The following is a 22,857-nucleotide window of genomic DNA, read 5'->3' on the forward strand; positions in this document are numbered from 1 at the left end:
AAAATGTATCAATTCCACTTTTAAATGTATAATTTGTTCTAATTCAATACTTTTCTTTCAATATTAATTGAACATATAAATTCTTATTTCAACTGCTTAACAAACATATTAATTCTTTTAAAAGTAACAGCTTAGTTTCATTGTTAAACAACTAGATTTTAGAATACCACATCAATTTCTTCCTATAATATCACCTCACATAAATTCATTCATGATGTATAATGAGAGTGGTTTTCAGCTGCTTAAGCTCTTCCTATTCCTATACCCAAGCAGATGCCTTTTCAATGTTGTAATTGTACCAGCCTCCACCACTTCCTCTGGCGGTTCATTCCATACACGCACCACCCTCTACATGAAAGAGTTGCTCTTTAGGTGGAGAGGGTGGAGAGGTCTATAGTCTCAGCAGTTCCACTGTATGCAGTGGCAATGAGAGGGCGGCACAGTGGCTCAGTGGTTAGCACTGCAGCCTCACAACGCCAGGGACCCGGGCTCGATTCCAGCCTCAGGTCTGTGCAGAGTTTGCACATTCGCCCCATGTCTGCATGGGTTTCCCCGGGTGCTCCAGTTTCCTCCCACAGTCCAAAGATGTGCAGACTAGGTGGATCAGCCATGTTAACTTGTCCATAGTGTTCAGGGGTGTGTGGGTTATAGGGGGATGGGTCTGGGTGGGATGCTCCCAGGGGCAGTGTGGACTTGTTGGGCCAAAGGGCCTGTTTCCACACTGTAGGGAATCTAATCATCTATAAATGAGGCTGGCTGAGGATTTGAATTAATGACTGACTCATTTCATGTCTTCTCTACTTCCAACTCCTGCAAAACAACACCTTTTCTTCAGCAGGACCCCATGCTGTTTTCTTACCAGAAGAGAAGGAAATCATTCAGAAGTGGACGGTGGACGATGTTTACAAGTTTGTCAGCCTCTTGCCCGGTTGCTCAGATTATGCTCAAGTAAATGTTTTCCTTTTCAAAACTAAGATGGCTCATCTTACCACTCTACATTATTTCATTTAATGAATGCTTCAGTGGAGGCAAATGTAGCAACCAATTTATACACAGCAAGGTCCCACAAACAGCCAATGAGAGAAAAAAGTACTAATCTTCCTGTGACATGAGGGATAAAAGTTGTCCAGGATTTGAGAGACCTGCCATATTGTAGATTAAACATGAACGCAAGAAACTTTAATTCTATCTAAATATCTAAACATGCTTTAGGTTTCAGCAGATCCCACGGAGAGAAAAATTAAGTTAACATTCTAGGCCAATGGCCTTTCACTAGAGCAGGAGAGGTCACTGACCTGAAACATTGGACTGAATTTTACTGTGGGCCCAAAAGCCACTACAGCACTGCTTTGGTCAGTTGTGAGACATCCAGCTGTATTTTGCAGAGCTCCATCAATTAATCACTTGTCATCAAACATTGTCCCCTGTTAAAAGAAGTCCACTGGCCCAAAAGCTGACAGAGGGTGGAGAGCTCTATAGTCTCAGCAGTGCCACTGTATGCAGAGGCAATTGATGGGATGGCATCTGGAATGAAAGGTCTTATGAAAGGACAAATAGGTAAGTGTAATCTGGAAGGACCAAGGTGAGGGGTGAGAGTGGAATGAATGGTCAGTCCAGTAGTGTCCAGCAAGAGGGTGAGAAGCAGTGGATGGAGTGGGGAGGCAGTACCCTAGCCATGAACTCCCCCACCCAGATGGCCATAAATTACTTGAACATGATTGCCCCTGCCACCACCCCATGGTCATCTCTGGCCATTGCAGAAAACCCAGCACCACTTGTAATGCCAGTGGGAACAGAAACACATCAATACCTGCTTTAATGGCTGAATTGGCCTCTGGGCATGAGGATCATAATCCAACCTCCCCAACATTGGTAAAATGACAGTGGAGTAGGGCTCTTGCGACCCGGGAGAGGGTGGCAGAGTGAGGGGGTGGGTCATGTGCTCCATCTGCTTTTCTTTTCGTTTCTCTACTGTCGTTTTATTTTCCCCTGTTCTATTTTATTTTACTTACTTCTTGTTGAAGAACTTAGTTGTGGCGACAGCATCAGCAATCAGTTCAGTTGTGCGGACTCGTGGTTTTAGGCAGTGAGAGTTTGGGTTGCGGCTGGCTTCGGCATCATCAAGGCAGTCCTACCACTGGCTCATGACTATTGTGGAAGCAAGTTTGCATTCCCAGTGGCATCTGCACCTAGTGCAGATTCACGGTGGAGGCTGCATTGGCGAGGTTGGCCTGAAGTGGACTCACGGCAGCAGTGGAGTCAAGTTTGACCGGTATGATACCTGACAGCATCAGTGGCATCTGCACTGGCCAGGTCCAGCAAGCACTCAGTCGTGGGGGTGTCAGTGGAAGCAAGATGGCACCAAAGATTGGCAACTTTCATTCCAGTGGCATAGCACAGGGAACTTGTGCCTGACCCATGATGGAGCACTTAACATGGACAGTAAAGTCCGACACTTTCTTTGTTTCTTCATTTTTGTGTCTTTATATTCTTTGTTTTGGTTTATTTTTCTGTGTTTTGGGATGACGCCAGAGTGGCAACACTATGCTACACTTTTCACTGTATTTTGTAACAAGATATATGTGACAATAAATAAATAAAACAAACTAAAATGCCAAGACAACAGGAAGACCATGGATTTTCCAGCTCCCACCTTCCCTCACTATTTTATGGACCCGACTGCCTTGCAACTACACCATCCTACAGTGCAAAAACTAGCTGATAACTCTATTAACCTTTCCACAGATTGCACCTGACCTGCTGGCTATGCCTGTCTTTTTATGGCTTTATGGCAGCTATCCAACATCTATGCTACTTCGCTTCTGCCCTCAGTTTAAAATCTTTAAAAATAGATCTGCCCAAGCCAGAACCTCTTACGTGATATCAGTGTTTGCAAAGCACAAAATGTCACTACTTCCTCCCGCATGTACCGTTCTCCGTAGATGCAGATGAATGCATGGAAGCAGCATTAATTATGAAGTGGAGCATGGAACCAGGAAATGTCTGAAGAAGAAGCCATTCATTTTATTTTTCAAAGCCACCATTGGGCAAGGACGAGCAACACAAACCAACCAAATAAATTATTGAACCACTGTTCATTTAGTAACCACTAGCTGGATTTTTACAGTGGTGCAACGTCACCCAACGAGTCAATAGAGAATGCATTGACACCGATATTGATGGCCCTGCAGCCATTTAACCTTACAAGGGGCATCAATTGGCTGGAGGTGAGATGTTAGCCTCCTTAATTGGAAGGAAGGATCAGCTGAGACTGCTACCAGACCATGTGACACTGTAGTCCCAGCAGCCCCTGAAACAAACCTGGCTAGGCACGTTACTACAAGCAGTCCCCAAGATGCTACACAGTGGGGGCTGACAGAGACAGAGCAAGGGAGGGACAGGCAGAGAGTGCGTGTGTGCCAATCTTTGAAGCTGGGCAGGAAACAGCTTTTTGCGTGGTTATTTAGATGTAAAGTACGGTGCATGCTAGAGATCTGAAATACAATGAAGACAAAGTGCTGGAGTAACTTAGCAGGTCTGGCAGTATCTATGGGGAGACAAATTGAGTTGACACTTTGAGTTCATTCTTCTGAGTCAAATCTGTTTTTCTCTGCACAGATGTTGTTGGCCTTTTTGAATTTCTCTCATACTTTCTGCTTTTTTTACTTAAATGATCATTAATTGGCCAGTTATTTTGCTAATCAATACATTTTCTTGCTTCTGACTAAAGTGAATGTGGGTGGAGCATTGGTTTAGAGGCTTGGTTAATGTTCATACATTTCATTTTCCTAACCATAGACCTTCAAAGATCATGCCATCGATGGAGAGACGCTTCCTCTTCTCACAGAAGGTCACCTTCTAAACACAATGGGTCTGAAGCTGGGTCCAGCTTTGAAAATCCAGTACCAGGTACATTCCAGGCTGTAACATGATTTCAGCACCAATGTTCACCATCTCCATTGGCAATCTTAAGGCAGAGGTAGATTGATTCTTGATTATCAAGGGGATGAAAGGTTCGCAGGGTATGTAGGAATATACAGTTAAGATTAAAATCATATCAGCCATAATCTTATTGAATGGCAGAGAGGGTCTGAAAGGTTGAATGGCCTTCTCTTATTGTGTGTTTGTTTGTTCATGGCTCAGGAAGACAATAGACACTCATTATTGATTATAAAATTATTAAATTGCTGGCAAATATACTACTTCATTGTGGGAAATTGTAAATAATCTGTTACTATTGTATTCCATTCATTCTAACACCTGGTGAATATGCATAGGTTTGCTGAATGGAAATGGTTGCAACCTCATCAGTAGAATACAAAATTAGAGTGAAGATAAAATTGATGCTTCACTGGGATTGAATGTAAAGAATATTGCTGGGACAAAGGATTTTTTTTCGCTGTTTATAATAAATTTTTTCCAAATTATCTTATGTTTATGGCTTTGCTTTTTTCTCTTTAGTGTAATAAATTTGTTTTTATTTTAAGTACATTGAAAATATTTTCAGTGACTGACCACCACAATAACAAAGTTGCAAAATTAAAACTTAGTGTTTATCAAACAGATTTCACACTGGAATCCGACTTTGTCAGTATTACCATCAGTTGAGATCATAGCTTTATACCCTCACTTCGTTGGACTTAAGACTTTATTTGAAGGCATCATGCTAGACAGTTACAACACTTACAGCTTCTAGCAGCAGAAAAGTACTTCATTGACTATAAAGAATTTTAGAACATTCCTAGACTGTGAAAACAGTGGTGAAGATTCTGTCAATTATAAGAAAAGACATTTACATTTTCACTGGCCTGTTTATATGCTGAAATCTGACAAAACAAAAGCAGAAACTGCTGAAGAAACACAGCAGATCTGGCAGCATCTGTAGAGAGAAAGCAGAGTTAACATTTCAGGTCCAGTGACCCTTCTTCAAAACAGTTCTTTGTTTTATAGAAGCAAGATAAATATTGGCTCTGACTGTATTAAAAAAGTATTCTGGTTGGAAATAATTGTAAAGTTCTAAGTAATGACAAGCAGACTAACACTTTTCTGATTCATTCTCATTGCAGGTGTCTCGACATGTAGGGAATGCATTGTATGTGATGAACTCAGCCCCCTCTGCATCCCTGCAAAGTACTTTTAGTGAAACAGTAAATCAGACGTCAGATGTAATTTCACCCATAACACCTGCTGGAGGTGATGACCCGCTGAGAAGTCCAGGTGGACAAGACCAGGAGAACTTCAAGCCTTCAGAACAGAGTACGGTGGAAAAAAGAGATAAAACACATGATGAGCAATGTCATTTACAGACTTCCGAAACCGTTTAGGTTGAGTTGTTTGAGCTGGATTCAATGTGTATTTCTCCTGTATTTTGAGAGAGCTCCTTCTACAAAATACTTCAGTCAGAAAGCTGTTAATCTTAATTGTAAATAAGCTGCCTGTAACTGCGATTCTGTGAGAAATGGAAGTTGGACCCCAAAAGTTTAAGGCCTTTTGTTTTAAAAGATTTTGCATGGATACAGAAGTTGATCCAAATTTAACAGATAAATATGTAACAGGAATTTATTGTTGCAGCTGTGGTATTTGTAGAACATATGTAGAAAATAACAAAGTTCATTCTTAACTATAATTCTGTCTCATTTAATCCATATTTATTCTTACATTTTTTTATTTCCATTTTGTAAGTTTCTTTGTATTGTACTTTTAACTACTTTCTCTTTTCATTATCATCTTTCACTTTGTGTCATTTTAAAGCTTTCTTTTCAATTATTGGGTTCTTCCAAAATAATTACATCTCTTGCTTTTATTTTAAATTAATCCTAAATAATCAAATCTATTTTTTCCAGTTCTTATTCTAAAAATTGATATTGTCTAGCATGTACCAATAAGTAATAAGGAACATTATAGAGTAAAAATTGCACTGGTTCAAAAGCATTACAAAACTTAAAGAATCTAATTTTTTCGCAAAAGTAATGTACTAATTCATAAGATGTGAGCACAACTGACAGGGGACATATTCTAGTTCCCCTTGAGAAAGTGGTGGTGAAATGCATTGTTGAAACACTTCTGTGTAAGAGGTGAATTCCCGCAATGCTGGTAGGAAGGAAGTTTCAGAATGTTGACATAATGATGACAATTGAGCTACCAATAGTCAGAGTGGCATGTTAGTTGGACAGTAACTTGTAGGTGGTTCTGCTCCCCTTGTCCTTCTAGCTGTAGATGCCATGGGTTTGAAATTTGCTTTCAAAGAAGATACAACAGTTTGCTGCTGTACTTGATGACACATGCAGGGTGTCAGCAGTGGAAGGAATGAATGTTCAAGATATGACTTGGAGGTGGGCAGTCCAGCATAATCCAGTCAGCCTGAAAGAGATATCTCAGAAACTTTGGAATAAATTCACCCAGTGATGTTTGAATAACTGTCTCTGGGACAAACTGTTCTAAACTTGTCAGTTTGTTGTTAGTTGTTAGTCTGTTCTACTGTCGAAAGTCACATAGCATTGACCTAGTTACTTTTTCTTAGGAGATAAGTGTCTTTTACTTAATGTTAACATAGTTTACCAGTCTTAAGCTAATGAGGAAGTTTATAAGAGAATTAAGTTTTTAATTAATCGTGCTACATACTGATCGTGTATAACTGTTTGTGTCACGAGAGTCTAATTACATGTAATAAATAGTAATTCTTCTTCAGTGCAGAAGCCCGGTCTGTGTTTTCTATCAATTTGGGTGTTTAGGTCAGATAAATTGAGGAACCGTGCATAATTTGTAAAATTTTTAACTCCTATGATGCATCTGGGAACAGTGAGGCTCCATTTCCAGTGCACTACCCTAGTGAGTTGTAACAAAGGGAAACTGTAACCCATACCTGGACTGGATTATAGATAATGGGAGCTGCAGATGCTGGAGAATCCGAGATAACAAAGTGTGGAGCTGGATGATCACAGCAAGCCAAGCAGCATCTTAGGAGCACAAACGCTGCCATTTCAGGCCTAGACCCTTCATCAGAGAGCATCCCCTATCTTCATCCCCTCTCTGACGAAGGGTCTAGGCCTGAAACATCAGCTTTCCTGCTCCTAAGATGCTGCTTGGCCTGCTGTGTTCATCCAGCTCCACACTTTGTCATCCTGGACTGGATTGTATTCACTCTCGCTCTGTAGTGCTAAAGTGGTCTACCACCACTGGAAGATAGCCTAACTGAGTGTATACACATACACGGCAAGAATTTAGAGGTGTTATGAATGAAAGTTTTTATTTAATTAAATGGTTAAAAGTTGTTCAGTTCCATGGTATTTTGGAGTTTAATGTTTCAGGATAAAAATTAGCTGAATTCATATTTTTAGTGTCTACTCAAGCAATTAGGCATATGAGATTTGCACTTTTTGTGCTCCTAAGATGCTGCTTGGCCTGCTGTGTTCATGCAGCTCCACACTTTGTTATCTTGGATTCTCCAGCATCTGCAGTTCCCATTATCTCTGATCACAATTCTAACCTCACTGCGAAGCTTCTTCCAGGATGCCTAGCCTGAAGAAGTTACCCTCCTCCCTCCAGACCAACCTCAGGGAATCTCTCTCCCACTGCAACTCTCTTGTAATCTATTCGGCCTTAAAACTGCTCGACCATGTCCTGAAGCAAACCAGGTACCACAGCCACATCACCTTCCTCAGCACCTGCCTACGGAACCAGCTTTTCTGATGAAGGGTCTAGGCCCGAAACGTCAGCTTTTGTGTTCCTAAGATGCTGCTTGGCCTGCTGTGTTCATCCAGCTCCACACCTTGTTATCTGAGATTTGCACCTCTTGACTTTTTACAAAGCCACATTGTGAAATAGTCAAGGCAGATTTGAAAAAAAAAGTGAAATATTAGAGGAGTGGGTGGAAAACAAAAGGCTGTGTTTGCTTTAAATGAAATACATTATTAGTTATGCAGATCTTCTGCAGAAATTAAACTATCACATTCTAGCTAATTGTATAAACAGTGAGTTATAGACAATAGACAATAGGTGCAGGAGTAGGCCATTCGGCCCTTCGACCCAGCACCACCATTCATTATGATCATGGCTGATCATCCACAATCAGTATCCTGTTCCTGCCTTATCCCCAGAACCCTTGATTCCACTATCTTTAAGAGCTCTATCCATCTCTTTCTTGAAAGTATCCAGAGACTTTGCCTCTACTGCCTTCTGGACAGAGCATTCCATATATCCAACACTCTCTGGGTGAAGACGTTTCTCCTCAACTCTGTTCTAAATGGCCTACCCCTTATTTTTAAACTGCGTCCTCTGGTTCTGGACTCATCCATCAGTGGAAACATGCTTCCTGCCTCCAGAGTGTCCAATCCTTTAATTATCTTATATGTCTCAATCAGATCCCCTCTTATCCTTCTAAACTCAAGTGTATACAAGCCCAGTCGCTCCAATCTTTCAACATATGATAGTCCCGCCATTCCAGGAATTGACCTCGTGAACCCTCGCTGCACTCCCTCAATAGCAAGAATGTCCTCCCTCAAATTTGGAGACCAAAACTGCACACAATACTCCAGGTGCGGTCTCACTAGGGCCCTGTGCAGCTGCAGAAGGACCTCTTTGCTCCTATACTCTATTGCTCTTGTTATGAAGGCCAGCATGCCATTAGCCTTCTTCACTGCCTGCTGTACATGGTGTTCTTACACCATGTCACACAGTAATGAATACTGGGCACATCTCCCACTTCCAAACAACATACATGTAAAAAGAATAAACATTAAGCTTACTATTGAATTTTTCTTTGCAGGTAGTATAACGTTATTCCCCAATACATAGCCTTATTGCAGTTGCTTCCAACTTCTCCTTGAAATATCTCCACAGTGTCTCTAAATGTGATGCAGTCCTTATCTTACAAGTGAGGTTCAATGAAAAGCTCTGTTATTTCTCAGACGTGAGAAAAGCAGGTAAATCCTCATCAAATCTGATTTCAGACAATTGAGCCTTGGGCAGGGTGAGAGATGGAAATGACTAGCCTCAACAACACAGGAATGGAGAATAGTGGAAAATTGTATATGTCAAACCCTACATCAACTTTACCTTACAAAGCAGAAAGGTACGATGTCAAGTGGAAACAAGATTATCTCACTATTCTGCACAAAATACTCTGACGTCACTTCCCTGACTGCAGTACAAATAATGTTCACTTGGATAAGTTATCAGGTGGTACATTAAAGCAGGATGATATCAAATTTAACTACAGTTCTGTCTTGTCTGGGAGTTGGTGTGAAGGATGAAGGTGCTATTCACAGATGATCAACCAGCTCTCTTAAATCACTGACTAACACTCCCTCCTCAACCAACAGCACCAAAACAGTTTATCTACCCATCAATAAGCTGCAGAGCTGGGCTGAGAGGTGGCAAATGGAGTTTAATGCAGACAAGTGTGAGGTGATGCTTTTTGGTAGGAGTAACCAGAAGGCAAAGTACAGGGCTGTTGGTAAGATTCTTAGCAGCGTAGATGAGCAGAGAGATCTCGGTGTCCATGTACACAGATCTGTGAAAGTTGCCACCCAGGTTGACAGGGCTGTTAAGAAGGCATACAGTGTTTTAGCTTTTATTAATAGAGGGATCGAGTTCCGGAACCAAGAGGTTATGGTGAAGATGTACAAAACTCTGGTGCAGCCGCACCTGGAGTATTGTGTACAGTTCTGGTCACCGCATTATAAGGATGTGGAAGCTTTAGAAAGGGTGCAGGGGAGATTTACTAGGATGTTGCCTGGTATGGAGGGAAGGTCTTATGAGGAAAGGCTGAGGGACTTGAGGCTGTTTTCATTAGAGAGAAGAAGGTTGAGAGGTGACTTAATTGAAACATATAAAATAATCAGAGGGTTAGGTAGGATGGATAGGGAGAGCCTTTTTCCTAGAATGGTGACGGCGAGCACGAGGGGGCATAGCTTTAAATTGAGGGGTGAAAGATATAGGACAGCTGTCAGAGGTAGTTTCTTTACTCAGAGTAGTAAGGGAATAGAATGCTTTGCCTGCAACAGTAGTAGACTCGCCAACTTTAGGTACATTTAAGTCGTCATTGGAAAAGCATATGGACGTACATGGAATAGTATAGGTTAGATGGGCTTGAGATCGGTATGACAGGTCGGCACAACATCGAGGGCCGAAGGGCCTGTACTGTGCTGTAATGTTCTATGTTCTAACTCAATTTCAGAATGCTCGACTTTGTGCAAACATTTGTTTCTGTGTTTCCCAACATTATGACAGTGATTACTCTTCTTAAGTATGTCATCAGCTAAAATACACATTGAGACATCCGGAGATTGTGAAAGAAACTGTACAAAAAAAATTTTCTTCCGGAGTTTTTTTTTGTTTCGTACTCTGGGAACTAACCCCCAATAAAAGTGGATGAATGTTCTGGTGTCTAAAGATCATTCGTGTTTTAGCAAACTTTTGTCAGAATGTTGAATGAGTTTAAATCAAATCCACGAAGCAGTGGGCTATCATTTGTAGAAGAGTTGGGTCTAACTAGACTTTGGCCATTCCTTTTTCCCTTACATTTCAAACTAATTAATAGGATAATAGGTTGGCACAAAATCATGGGCAAAGGGCCTGTACTCTGCTGTACTGTTCTCTGTTCTATCCAGTAAAGGAAACAAAACTATACATTTACATATGCAAAGCACCTGATCACACCCCTAAACATTTGGAAGGGCAGAGTACCTGAAAGTGGAGGTGAAAAGAAGCGATACAATCAGGGAGGGGTAATAAAGTAATGAAAAGCACAGGTTAAAAAGAAATAGGAAAAGAGGATCAAGAGTAATAGATCGCATTCCTGAGCAACAGCTAAAATAAGCAAATGTAAGGATTCAGGGAAATCTCAAATTATATATCCTATAAAACTGGTTCTATAAAAACCAGAGATAATAGGATGCTGGAGAATCTGAGATAACAAGGTGTAGAGCTGGAAGAACACACCAGGCCAAGCGGCATCCTCTGATATCGCTTGGCATGCTGTGCTCATCCAGCTCTACACCTTGTTATCTCTATAAAAACCAGTTTTGCCCTGGACTCTATAGGAATTAACATTATTCGCAAGGACCCTTTTGCAATCAACTGGGAGAACAGCAAACAATAACAACTTGTATCTATACACCAACTTATTACACTTTTAACAAAGTGTCTGAAGACATTACAGAATCACAATTTTACACATAGGAGATAAGCCTCATAAGGAGCTATCAAAGTAGGTAAACTTTTCTATGGCAGAGTCAGATAGATTGTTGACAAATAAGAGAATTAAAGTGTAGGTGGGAATGTGGAGTTGAGTCATCACCAGATCAACCATGATCTAATTGAATGGCACAGCATGTTTTGGTGACCAAATAACCTAGTCCTGCTCCTAACTTGTAAGTTCATATGACAAAAAGCTTGGTCAAACAGGTAGTGTGAAAGAGGAAAAAAAACAGCAAGAAGTGGAGAGGCTTACAGAAGGAACTGCATCTCATAGAGTCATATATCTGTTCAGCATGACATTAGGACCTTCGGTCCAACTCATGCATGCTGACCAGATATCCGAAATAAATCTCGTCCCATTTGCCAGCATTTGACCCATATCCCTCTAAATGCTTCCTATTTATATACCCATCCAGATGCCTTGTAAATGTTGCAAATGTACTAGTCTCCACCACTTCCTCTGGTAGCTCATTCCATACACACACCACCCTCTGCATGAAAAAGTTGCCCCCTTACATCTCTTTTAAATCTTTCTCCTCTGCCCTCCAGTTTTGAACTCCCCACACTGGGGAAAAGACCTTGGCTATTCACCCTGTCCATGCACGTCATGATTTTATAGACCTCTACAAAGTTACCCCCCAATCTCCAACACTCCAGGGAAACTAGCTGTAGCCATTTCAGCCTCTCGCTAAAGCTCAAACCCTCCATCCTGGCAACATCCTTGTAAATCTTGTCTGAACCTTATCAAGTTTTACAGCTTCCTTCCTGAGCTTTCTTTCATTCCTTTTGTCAAAGTTCTTTTACTAGTTCTAAAAAAGTTGAACACAAAAATAAATTATTCGTCAATAGCCACAGATGAGGTGCCAGAAGACAGGAGATTGGCTAATGTGGTGCCATTATTTAAGAAAGGCTGTAAGGCAAAGCCAGAGCGCTATAGGCCAGTGAGCCTTACATCAGTGATAATGGCAACTGCAGATGCTGGAGAATCCAAGATAATAAAGTGTGAAGCTGGATGGACACAGCAGGCCCAGCAGCATCTCAGGAGCACAAAAGCTGATGTTTCGGGCCTAGACTCTTGTTGTGGGTAAATTGTTGGAGGAGATTCTGAGGGGCAGGAATTACATGCATTTAGAAAGGCAAGGAATGATTATGGATAAGTCAGCATGATGTTATGCGTGAGAAATTGTGTTTCACTAATTTGATTGAGTTTTTTGAAGAGGTGACAAAGAAGGTTGAAGAAGGCAGAACAGTAGACATTGTCTATATGGACTTCAGCAAAGTGTCCGACAAGGTTCCACATGGTAAACTTGCTAGTAAGGTCAAATAACATGGGATCCTGGGGCAGCTGACCAAATGGATACAAAATTGGCCTGAAGGTATGAGAGAGAGGGTGGTGTTGGAGGGTTGTTTTCAGACTGGAGGCCTGTGACCGGTGTGGTGCTGCACGTATCAGTGCTGGATCTGCTGTTTTTCATCATTTATATGAATTATTTGAATGTGAATATAAGAATCTTGGTTAGTAAGTTTGCAGATGACACCAAAATAAGTGGTGCAGTGGATAGAGAAGAGATTATCTTAGAGTACAACGGGACCTTGATCAAATGGGCCAAGGGGCCGAGGAGTGGCAGATGGAGTTTAACTTAGAGAAATGTGAGGTATTACATTTTGGCAAGGGTAACCAGGGTACAACTTATACAGTTAATGGTAGGGCCTGGGGAGTGTTGCTGAACAAACAGACGTAGGGGTGCAGGTGCATGATTCCTGGCAAGTAGAGTCGCAGGTAGACAGGGTGGTGAAAAGGCATTTGGCATACTTGGCTTTATCAGTCATAACAGTATAGGAGTTGGATGTCATATTGTGGCTGTACACAACATTGATTAGGCCACTTTTGGAATACAGTACACACTTCTGGTTGCCCTTTTATAGGAAGGAAGTTGTTAAACAGGAGGTTGTGCAGAAAAGATTAACAAAGATTTTGCCAGGATACGAGGGCTGAGCTATAGGGAGTGCCTGAAAAAGGCTAGGATTTTTTTTTACCTGGAGCATCTGAGACTGAGTAGTGACCTTACAGAGATACATAAAAAAAATCTTGAGGGGCATGGATAGGGTGAATAACCAAGGTCTTTTCCCAGAGTGAGGGAGCCCAAAACTGGAGGACAGAGGTTTATGGTGAGAGCAGAAAGATTTAAAAAGGACCTGAGGAGTAACTTTTCATGCAATGGGTGGCGTGTGTACAGAATGAGCTGCCAGAGGAGGTGGTGGAGATGGGTACAATTACAACATTTAAAACACATTTGGATGGGAGCAAGAATAGTAAGGATTTAAAGGGAAATGGGCCAAATGCTGGCAAATGGGACTAGGTCAGATTGGGATGTCTGATCAGTGTGGATGAGTTGGCCAAGAGATCTGTTTTCAGTGTTGCATGACTTTAAGTTTAGCCAAGTATCATCTGAATAGCTTTCTAATTGGTATGTTCAGCTACAGTTTGGGCAAGCAAATGAAGACATGATGCTCCATGGTGAAACTTCTTGAAATACATATGTGACCAATTCTTTGGAAAAGGAACTGTGCATTCAGTTTCATGTTGAAAGGTTCATGCACCTGAAGCATTCTCAATCCACAGGTGGCAGTTTATCTGCGATATTGACAGGTGATGGCAGGTAGCAGTTCAATATCCCAGGTAGTGGGGTATGTGATGTTGCTCCTAGTAGGTGGTAGGTGGTGACAGAACCGCAGTTCCCCCTTCCGAGCGGCAGAAGACATTGTGCTGCAGTTCTTGTTCCTGGTGCCGGGGGCATAATTGCTGCAGATACCCCTGGCTCTGGCATCAAGGACAAGATGACTGCAGCTCCCCATCCTGGGAGCCAGTGATCTTGTGACTAGTCCCCCGTGGTGGGGGAGAAGTGTGACTTCAGTTTACCCTTTCTGGGCAGGAGATGGCAGTGTGACCAAAGCAGCCATCACACTATATTCAGTAGTAGCAATATGTACCCATGTACAAGATGAACTGCTGAATTTTACCAAATCTCTCGAAACAACACCTCCCTAACCTACAGCTACTTCGATCTAGAAGGATAAGGACAACAGACACAAGGGCATACCACTACCAGCAAGTTCCCCCACCATGCCACTCATCATTCAGGCTTGGAAATCTTTACTATTCCTTCAGCATCGCAGTGTTAAAAGCCTGGAACAGCACTGCAGTCTACCTAAAGCACTTGAACTGCAGCAGTTCATGAAGACAGCTAACCACCATTGCGTAAAGATCAACTAGCGACGAGCCTCCGACGCCCATATCCCATGATTAAATAAGACTACATGTGCCTCTGGGCAAGAAGGGGCCAATGTGGCCGCAGCCTTTCCGCCGGGCGGCAAGGAGCGGTGTCACTCTAGTTTCTCCCTTCTGGGCACCGGGATGGGGGAAAAGCCGCAATTCCAGATCCTGGCCGGCAGAGGGCAGTAATAGTACATTTCCAGAGATAATGGGAACTGTAGATGCCGGAGAATCCAAGGTAACAAAGTGTGAAGCTGGATGAACACAGCAGGCCAAGCAGCATCTCAGGAGCACAAAAGCTGACGTTTCCGGCCTAGACCCTTCATCAGAGAGGGGGATGGGGAGAGGGTTCTGGAATAAATAGGGAGAGAGGGGGAGGCGGACCGAAGATGGAGAGAAAAGAAGATAGGTGGAGAGAGTATAGGTGGGGAGGTAGGGAGGGGATAGGTCAGTCCAGGGAAGACGGACAGGTCAAGGAGGTGGGATGAGGTTAGTAGGTACGAATTGGAGGTACGGCTTGGGGTGGGAGGAAGGGATGGGTGAGAGGAAGAACAGGTTAGGGAGGCAGAGACACGCTGGGTTGGTTTTGGGATGCAGCGGGGGGAGGGAATGAGCTGGGCTGGTTGTGGGATGCAGTGGGGGGAGGGGACGAACTGGGCTGGTTTTGGGATGCGGTGATGGAAGGGGAGATTTTGAAGGTGGTGAAGTCCACATTGATACCATTGGACTGCAGGGTTCACATCTGCCACCGCCGGGCACACCACTTCCGGGACCGCGGACGCGACCGCTGCTGCAGTCACTGCCTCCACTTCCAGTTACAACACCACACACACCACCCTCGCCACTGCTGCTGCCGCCCACCCCGCTCCTCCCACCGCCAACGGAACACCGCCCACGGCCGACGCCGATGGAACCCCGCCCATGGCCGACGCCGACGGAACCCTGTCCACACCTGACGACCTCATTGCTCCGCCCACAACCTCCACAGCCAGCAACCCCAGAGTAGACAGCCACGCTGAGCCCTACCGAATCTTCACCATCCCCCCAGACCTCCCACTGACTGAGGACGAATGGTCAGTCCTAAGCAAGGGGCTCACCTTTGCCCCCTACAACCACACATCAACGAATACCAGTCACGTTTGGACATCGAGCAGTTTTTCCGCCGACTTCGCCTCCACGCTTACTTCTTCAACCAGGAGACTAAGCCTCCCTCCACTGACCCCTTCACCCTCTTCCAGCACAAGTCCTCTTCCTGGACACCACCCCCAGGCCTCCTTACCCTCCCTCGACCTCTTCATCTCCAACTGCCGTCGAGACATTAACCACCTCAACCTTTCCACCCCTCTCACCCACTCCAACCTCTCCTCCGCAGAACGGGCAGCCCTCCGCTCCAACCCCAAGCTCACCATCAAACCCACAGACAAGGGTGGCGCAGTGGTCGTATGGTGCACTGAGCTCTACATCGCCGAGGCAAAACGCCAACTCTCCGACACTTCCTCCTACTGCCCCCTCGGTCATGACCCCACCCCCGAGCACCAAACCGTCATCTCCAACACCATCCATGACATCATCACCTCAGGGGACCTCCCACCCAGAGCCTCCAGCCTTATTATTCCCCAACCCCGCACGGCTCGTTTCTATCTCCTTCCCAAAGTCCACAAACCTGCCTGCCCTGGTCGACCCATTGTCTCAGCCTGTTCCTGGCCCACCGAACTCATCTCCACCTATCTGGACTCCATTTTCTCCCCTTTGGTCCAGGAACTCCCTACCTTCATCCGTGACACCACCCACGCCCTCCACCTCCTCCAGATCTTCCAATTCCCTGGCCCCCAACACCTCATTTTCACCATGGACATCCAGTCCCTATACACCTGTATTCCGCAAGCAGATGGCCTCAGGGCCCTCCGCTTCTTCCTGTCCCGCAGGCCCGACCAGTCCCCCTCCACTGACACCCTCATCCGCCTAGCCGAACTCGTCCTCACCCACAACTTCTCTTTCGATTCCTCCCACTTCCTACAGACAAAGGGGGTGGCCATGGGCACCCACATGGGCCCCAGCTATGCCTGCCTCTTTGTAGGTGACATGGAACAGTCCCACTTCCACACCTACACAGGCCCCAAACCCCACCTCTTCCTCCGTTACATTGATGACTGTATCAGCGCCGCCTCCTGCTCCCCAGAGGAGCTCGAACAGTTCATCCACTTCACCAACACCTTCCACCCCCACCTCAAGTTCACCTGGGCCATCTCCAAAACATCCCTCACCTTCCTGGACCCCTCAGTCTCCATTGCAGGCAACCAGCTTATAACTGATGTCCATTTCAAGCCCACCGACTCCCACAGCTACCTAGAATACACCTCCTCCCACCCACCCTCCTGCAAAAATTCCATCCCCTATTCCCAATTCCTCCACCTCCGCCGCATCTGCTCCCACAATGAGGCATTCCACTCCCGCACATCCCAGATGTCCAAGTTCTTCAAGGACCGCAACTTTCCCCCCACAGTGGTCAAGAACGCCCTTGACCGCGTCTCCCGCATTTCCCGCAACATATCCCTCGCACCCCGCCCCTGCCACAGCTGCCCAAAGAGGATCCCCCTCGTTCTCACACACAACCCCACCAATCTCCGGATACAACGCATCATCCTCCGACACTTCTGCCATCTACAATCCGACCCCACCACCCAAGACATTTTTCCATCCCCACCCTTGTCTGCTTTCTGGAGAGACCACTCTCTCCGTGACTCCCTTGTCCGCTCCACACTGCCCTCCAACCCCACCACACCCGGCACCTTTCCCTGCAACCGCAGGAATTGCTACACTTGCCCCCACACCTCCTCCCTCACCCCCATCCCAGTCCCCAAGATGACTTTCCATATTAAGCAGAGGTTCACCTGCACATCTGCCAATGCAATATACTGTATCCATTGTACCTGGTGTGGCTTCCTCTACATGGGGGAAACCAAGCGGAGGCTTGGGGACCGCTTTGCACAACACCTCCGCACGGTTCACAATAAACAACTGCACCTCCCAGTCTCGAACCATTTCAACTCCCCCTCCCATTCTTTAGATGACATGTCCATCATGGGCTTCCTGCAGTGCCACAATGATGCCACCCGAAGGTTGCAGGAACAGCAACTCATATTCCGCTTGGGAACCCTGCAGCCCAATGGTATCAATCTAGGCTTCACCAGCTTCAAAATCTCCCCTTCCCCCCACCGCATCCCAAAACCAGCCCAGTTCATCCCCTCCCCCCCCTGCACCACACAACCAGCCCAGCTCTTCCCCTCCCCCCACTGCATCCCAAAACCAGTCCAACCTGTCACTGCCTCCCTAACTTGTTCTTCCTCTCACCCGTCCCTTCCTCCCACCCCAAGCCGCACCTCCATCTCCTACCTCCTCACCTCATCCCACCTCCTTGGCCTGTCCGTCCTCCCTGGACTGACCTATCCCCTCCCTACCTCCCCACCTCCCCACCTATACTCTCTCCACCTGTCTTCTTTTCTCTCCATCTTCGGTCCGCCTCCCCCTCTCTCCCTATTTATTCCAGTTCCCTGTCCCCATCCCCCTCTCTGATGAAGGGTCTAGGCCCGAAACGTCATCATTTCTGCTCCTGAGATGCTGCTTGGCCTGCTGTGTTCATCCAGCCTCACATTTTATTATCTGCAAAGATGTAGTTCCCCCGGGCGGCAAGGCGCAATGTAGGTCTTCCTCCTGGGCAATAGGTGGCGCTGTTGGCATCAGGTTCACACTCCTGGGCCGTAGGTAATGTTGGTGTAGTTCCTCCTCTAGGTCGGCAGGGGATGCTGTTGATGCCCAGTCATGACTCTCGCGATGTTTGGTTGCCCCGTTACACGTCACTTGGGGCCGGGGAAATGGCGGAGCGGCGCAAACAGAAGAAGCGGAGTCAGGTAGCGGGAGCTGAGAACTGGAGCGAGGATGAGATCCCGGGGAGGGAGAATTCGGACAGGGACGTGACAGAATGGGTGGGATGGGGATAAAGGAGAAATGACGAAGTGGCCGGGTGAGAGGACGGAGTGTGAGGGGAAGGCGCGGGGTTGGCGGGGTGGGGAAGGAGGATAAGGGACGTGGGTTGGGAGTGTGCTGTGTAGGAAGTGGGGGTGGGGGGGAGGAGGGAATTTGGTAGGCGCTAGTAAATGTGGTGTCTGGTGGGAGTTGGAGAAGAGGCGAGGCTGCGTAATGAGAAATGACGTTGGGTGTTATGAGGGGGAAACGGGAGAGTAGGCTTAGAGTGGGGAATGTTGAGGGGATGATAGTGGGGAGAATGAAGTAAAAGAGAGGACTGGAAGATAGGGAATAAAATTTGTGGTTAATCTGAGGTAAAGATAGCAGGAGAGTGGTTTCTCCTCCCTATGTGAAACTGCAGTCGAGTCGGTAGGGAGCAGTGATAGAAGAATGGGATTTCCCTGTCAACTTGATGTTATCATTGGAGCAAGGGGTGCTTGAAACTGGGCATCCTGGCTTAGAGGTAGCGATACTGCCACTGTACCACAAGAGCCGTTAGGAGAGTTGGTGGAACATGGGCTACAGGAGATGGTTGTGAGAAGGAATAGCAGAGGTCTAAAGTGTGGGATACACAAGCTGAGAGGAGAAGCGATATCTGGGAGGAAATGGCATGGGAGAGCGGGTGCAGAGGAGTTGAGTGAAGAGGGGAGTAAATTAGAACACAAAAAGGAAATGATTCCTGCAGAGAGAATAGTGAAGAAGGGTAAACAAGAGTGGGTTAGTATGAAGTATTAATTTGTGGTGGATCAGGAGCTGTGGGTTGTTAATTATTATATCTTCTCGTTGACTTTTAAATTATATTTGCCTGTGATGTATGTGCTGATTTTGGCAGCAGTTCACGTGCAATGAGGTAATGGTGACAGAAGTGTTGCTCCCCTGGGATACTGTAACCAGCTGACTGAGACTGTGTTGAAAGCTCCCAGTCTGTAAAGTTACAGGATATAGCAGATCATGAGATGAAAAAATTACACACCCTGCATACAATCAGGCAGTGAATTGACTGCACACAGGTTGAACCTTTGAAGCAACCACTTTTTTTGTGGATTCTCATAATATCAGAAATTGAAAGATTGGAAGGAGGCAATTCTCCAGATCTCTCATCAAGGCAGTTCAGAATCTTCATAGAATCTCTACAGTGTGGAAGCACGCCGTTTGAATCCACACCAGCCCTCCAAAGAGCATCCTACCCAAGTCCGTTCCCTGTAACCCTGCATTTCCCTGAACACTATGGGCAATTTGCCTAACCTGCTCGTCTTTCGACTGTGGGAGGAAACCAGAGTACCTGGATGAAATCCGCACACACGCATGCACACACACACACAGTGAACTCCACATGGATAGTTGCCTGAGACTGGAATTGAACCCAGATCCCTGTCACTGTGTGGCAGCAGTGCTAACAACTGAGCCACCATCCCACTGTGCTCATGCTTCTGCTCACTTATGCTCACCATTAACTTCACCCTAACCAATTTTATCACCCTCCAGCAACACATTCTTCCATTCATGCTATTACCCAGTTTCAGTAAAACGACTTTAAATTTCTATCATGCTTTTAGTATAATAAAACATCAAAGGATTGTGGTCAAACAACATTTGACACTAAACTACATAAGATATTAAGATAGGTGTAGGTTTATAGGAACATTTTGAAGGAGGAGTGGGGGGGAACATGAGAGTTTTATGGAATTCCAGACTTTAACAGTTTCTCTCCATGAGTCACTATAAAATATCTCAAAATGCTTCATGCTGTTTACCATTCTGTGGCTAACAATTTTCCTGGGCTCCTTTCGAACTTATTTGTGGTGATTCTGTTGGTAATGGTTCTATTCTTGGACTCTCCCACCACAAGTGAAAATGATTTGCAGAAACTATGCAACAGCCAAAGCTGCTTAAGGCAAAAAATGTTACAGCTGTGCAAGCTTTGTGCTTCTGTCAGTCCCAGTGCAGCCTTCGATTTGCTCTGACTATTTTGCAATCCCAATTTGTTTAATTTCAACTCTCATCTTTCAATCACTTGCTTCAACTCAATAATCTCATTCAACTGTGTAAATTCACTCCATTGATTTAAGGCAGGCATCTTCTGCATTCTTCACTCTGTCTCACATTTGTGGAACATTTCCATCTACCAGTTGTTCATAACGTTTCATCACCCTTTCTGGTTGCATAAGCATGATCTTTTCTGGCTGCTAATGTAAATACATGGTGCATTCTTTACATTTAAGGTACTGTATAAATGTAAGCTGTTTACCACAGAAATGTCTATGCTTTTGTATGGCATTTGGTTTGAGTCCCAGAAAACAATGTAGATTGACAATTCTAATACGGTACTTTCAGATGAGATATTAAACTAAGACCCGTTTCTTTTACTTGAGTTGGTTTGAAGAGGTCTAATGGTGCTATTTGACATAGACAAGGGAAGTTCTCTGCGAGTACCTGCTCAATAATCATCCTACAGCCAAGCGTTAAAACACATTTTCTTGTCATCACTGCATTGCTGTTTTTGAATGTTTACTGTGTATAATTTGGTTGTTGTATTACAAGAGTAACTGCCCTTTAAAAACTCCATTGGTTGTAAAACACTTCTGGATGTCCTGTGGTTGTGAAAAACGATTTGAAAATCATACTTACCTTTAAGTTGAAGTTAACTGAAATTGATTCCTTTTTTGAGCCAGTTGTTTTTGCAGCAACAAAGCCAACTGTAAAGTATAATCATGTGACTTCATTTGATGGCAACAACACAAAAATGCTACCCCTAATTTGTATGTTTGTATGGATTAGGACTTCTTTGAATATACAACTGAAAATATGCATCTTATATTTCCATTTCATTTGCATGAAAACAAGCAATATTGACAGATCAGTGTTTTACAACAGCACTACTCCAGTGCAGCATGAGAGTGAGGGCCTGAATGTGGTGAGGGACAATTAAGACAGGAGTTGAGAACCAATCTGTTGGTCTTAGACCTTCTCAGCTGTGGATCAAGAGTTTTCGTAGACTGCAGCTGGTGGGACAGCAAGGGATAATGTTTTCATTCCTTGTCCCCCACAGTAATGAGTGAATGAGGTGCTGCTTCACTATTCAATATTGTGAAATGAAGATTGGAGGAATTTGAGTGATGAATTTGACTTGGTCGATTCTGTGGCTTTTCTGGCTAATAACCTCCATCTTACTGAATTGTGCAAATGTTGTTGATATTCTTCTACTCACCTAAAAAACACTTCATTATTTAGATCACATTGGCAGTTGTGGCAAGTGAGGGAAGTGGAGGTGGGACCATACTTTGGAATATTCTTCAGCATTTTTCTGGATGTCTAAACTACATGGGAGGTTCAAAGGGAACCTGTGCCATCAGTAAATTAATGTGATTATAGTAGTTAATTGCAGTCAGCGTAGCTGGAGTGCTGAAGTGACTTCTGTATACATGCAAAAAGTTATCCCTGGAGCAAAATTCCGATTTCACTTTGACCTCAAAAACACTAACTGCAACAGACACAATTAAGTAATTTTAAAACACGGATTGTCGTGGAGGAGAGAAGGATAAAGAGGTTAAGGAAGAAAATCCCAGAGTTTAGATACCTAAAGGCGTGGCTGCCATTGTCAGAGCAGTGACAATCCAGAATGCACGGATATCAAAATTGAAGGAACAGAGAGCTCTTGGAGGGCTGTCGGGGTGCTGAAGGTTACAGGTGGGGAGGGTTGAGGCCATTGGTAGGTTCTGAAAACAAGGGTAATACTTCAACTATGAAGTCATCATTAGGAGACATTGTAGTTCAGTTAGCATAAGATGGCTAAGGCCATGGATGGCATGTTTTCACTTGCTAAGTTGTGAGCACTTAACTGATCTGTAATGCAAATTTGGTTTTACCTAGTAGAATTGAGAACTCCAACAGCTGTGTGATTTGTAATGGCAGCCAACCAACACTTCCTGTTGCTTAAATTCATTGTGCTGTTCTGAATGTCTGAAGGGTACCTGTGGCCTCTGGGAAAATCTTGCTGTTTCCTAACACACCCTGTTCCATTCAACCATCGTGCCTTGACTCACTGACCTGAATAAGTTGCCTCTATCTTAAAGTTTTCATTGTTTTTAAACCTCACAGTGGCCTCTCTCCTTTCTATTTCATTAACCTCCTCAAGCCGTATAATCCTCAGGTCTGTATCCTCCAAATCTGACCCTTTACACGTATCGGATTTTCATAGATACACCGTTCGGCATCGTGCTTTAAGCTGTCATGGCTGTAAGTTCTAGAATTCACTGTTTATACCTCCTAACCTTGCATTTCTCCTTTAAAATGCTGTTCTCAAAGCTCAACTTTTAGATCAAACTGTTGGTTAGCTATCCAAATATCTCATAACTTAGTTT

The 22,857-nt window shown here is 44.5% G+C and overlaps 2 protein-coding genes across 9 annotated transcripts in view; both read left to right on the forward strand.

Moving 5' to 3' along the window:
- The window catches only part of samd7 (sterile alpha motif domain containing 7), a 45,778-nt gene extending 38,882 nt beyond the window's left edge, over positions 1 to 6,896 (forward strand). For 6 of the 8 annotated variants that reach the window (XM_059651198.1, XM_059651199.1, XM_048542620.1 and 3 more), the window contains 3 exons: positions 836 to 948; positions 3,799 to 3,909; positions 5,067 to 6,896. In XM_059651198.1, coding sequence (XP_059507181.1) covers positions 836 to 948; positions 3,799 to 3,909; positions 5,067 to 5,324 — 482 coding nt within the window. In that variant the 3' untranslated portion in view covers positions 5,325 to 6,896. The remainder of the gene's footprint in view (positions 1 to 835; positions 949 to 3,798; positions 3,910 to 5,066) is intronic. The other 2 variants (XM_048542619.2, XM_048542625.2) reach the window with 2 other exon arrangements.
- Positions 6,897 to 18,273: 11,377 nt separating this feature from the next.
- Positions 18,274 to 22,857, forward strand: part of sec62 (SEC62 homolog, preprotein translocation factor) — a 45,929-nt gene continuing 41,345 nt past the window's right edge. The window contains exon 1 of the mRNA XM_048542628.2: positions 18,274 to 18,381. Coding sequence (XP_048398585.1) covers positions 18,274 to 18,381 — 108 coding nt within the window. The remainder of the gene's footprint in view (positions 18,382 to 22,857) is intronic.

The sequence above is a fragment of the Stegostoma tigrinum genome, chromosome 14 (assembly GCF_030684315.1).
Source record: "Stegostoma tigrinum isolate sSteTig4 chromosome 14, sSteTig4.hap1, whole genome shotgun sequence".
NCBI lineage: Eukaryota > Metazoa > Chordata > Chondrichthyes > Orectolobiformes > Stegostomatidae > Stegostoma > Stegostoma tigrinum.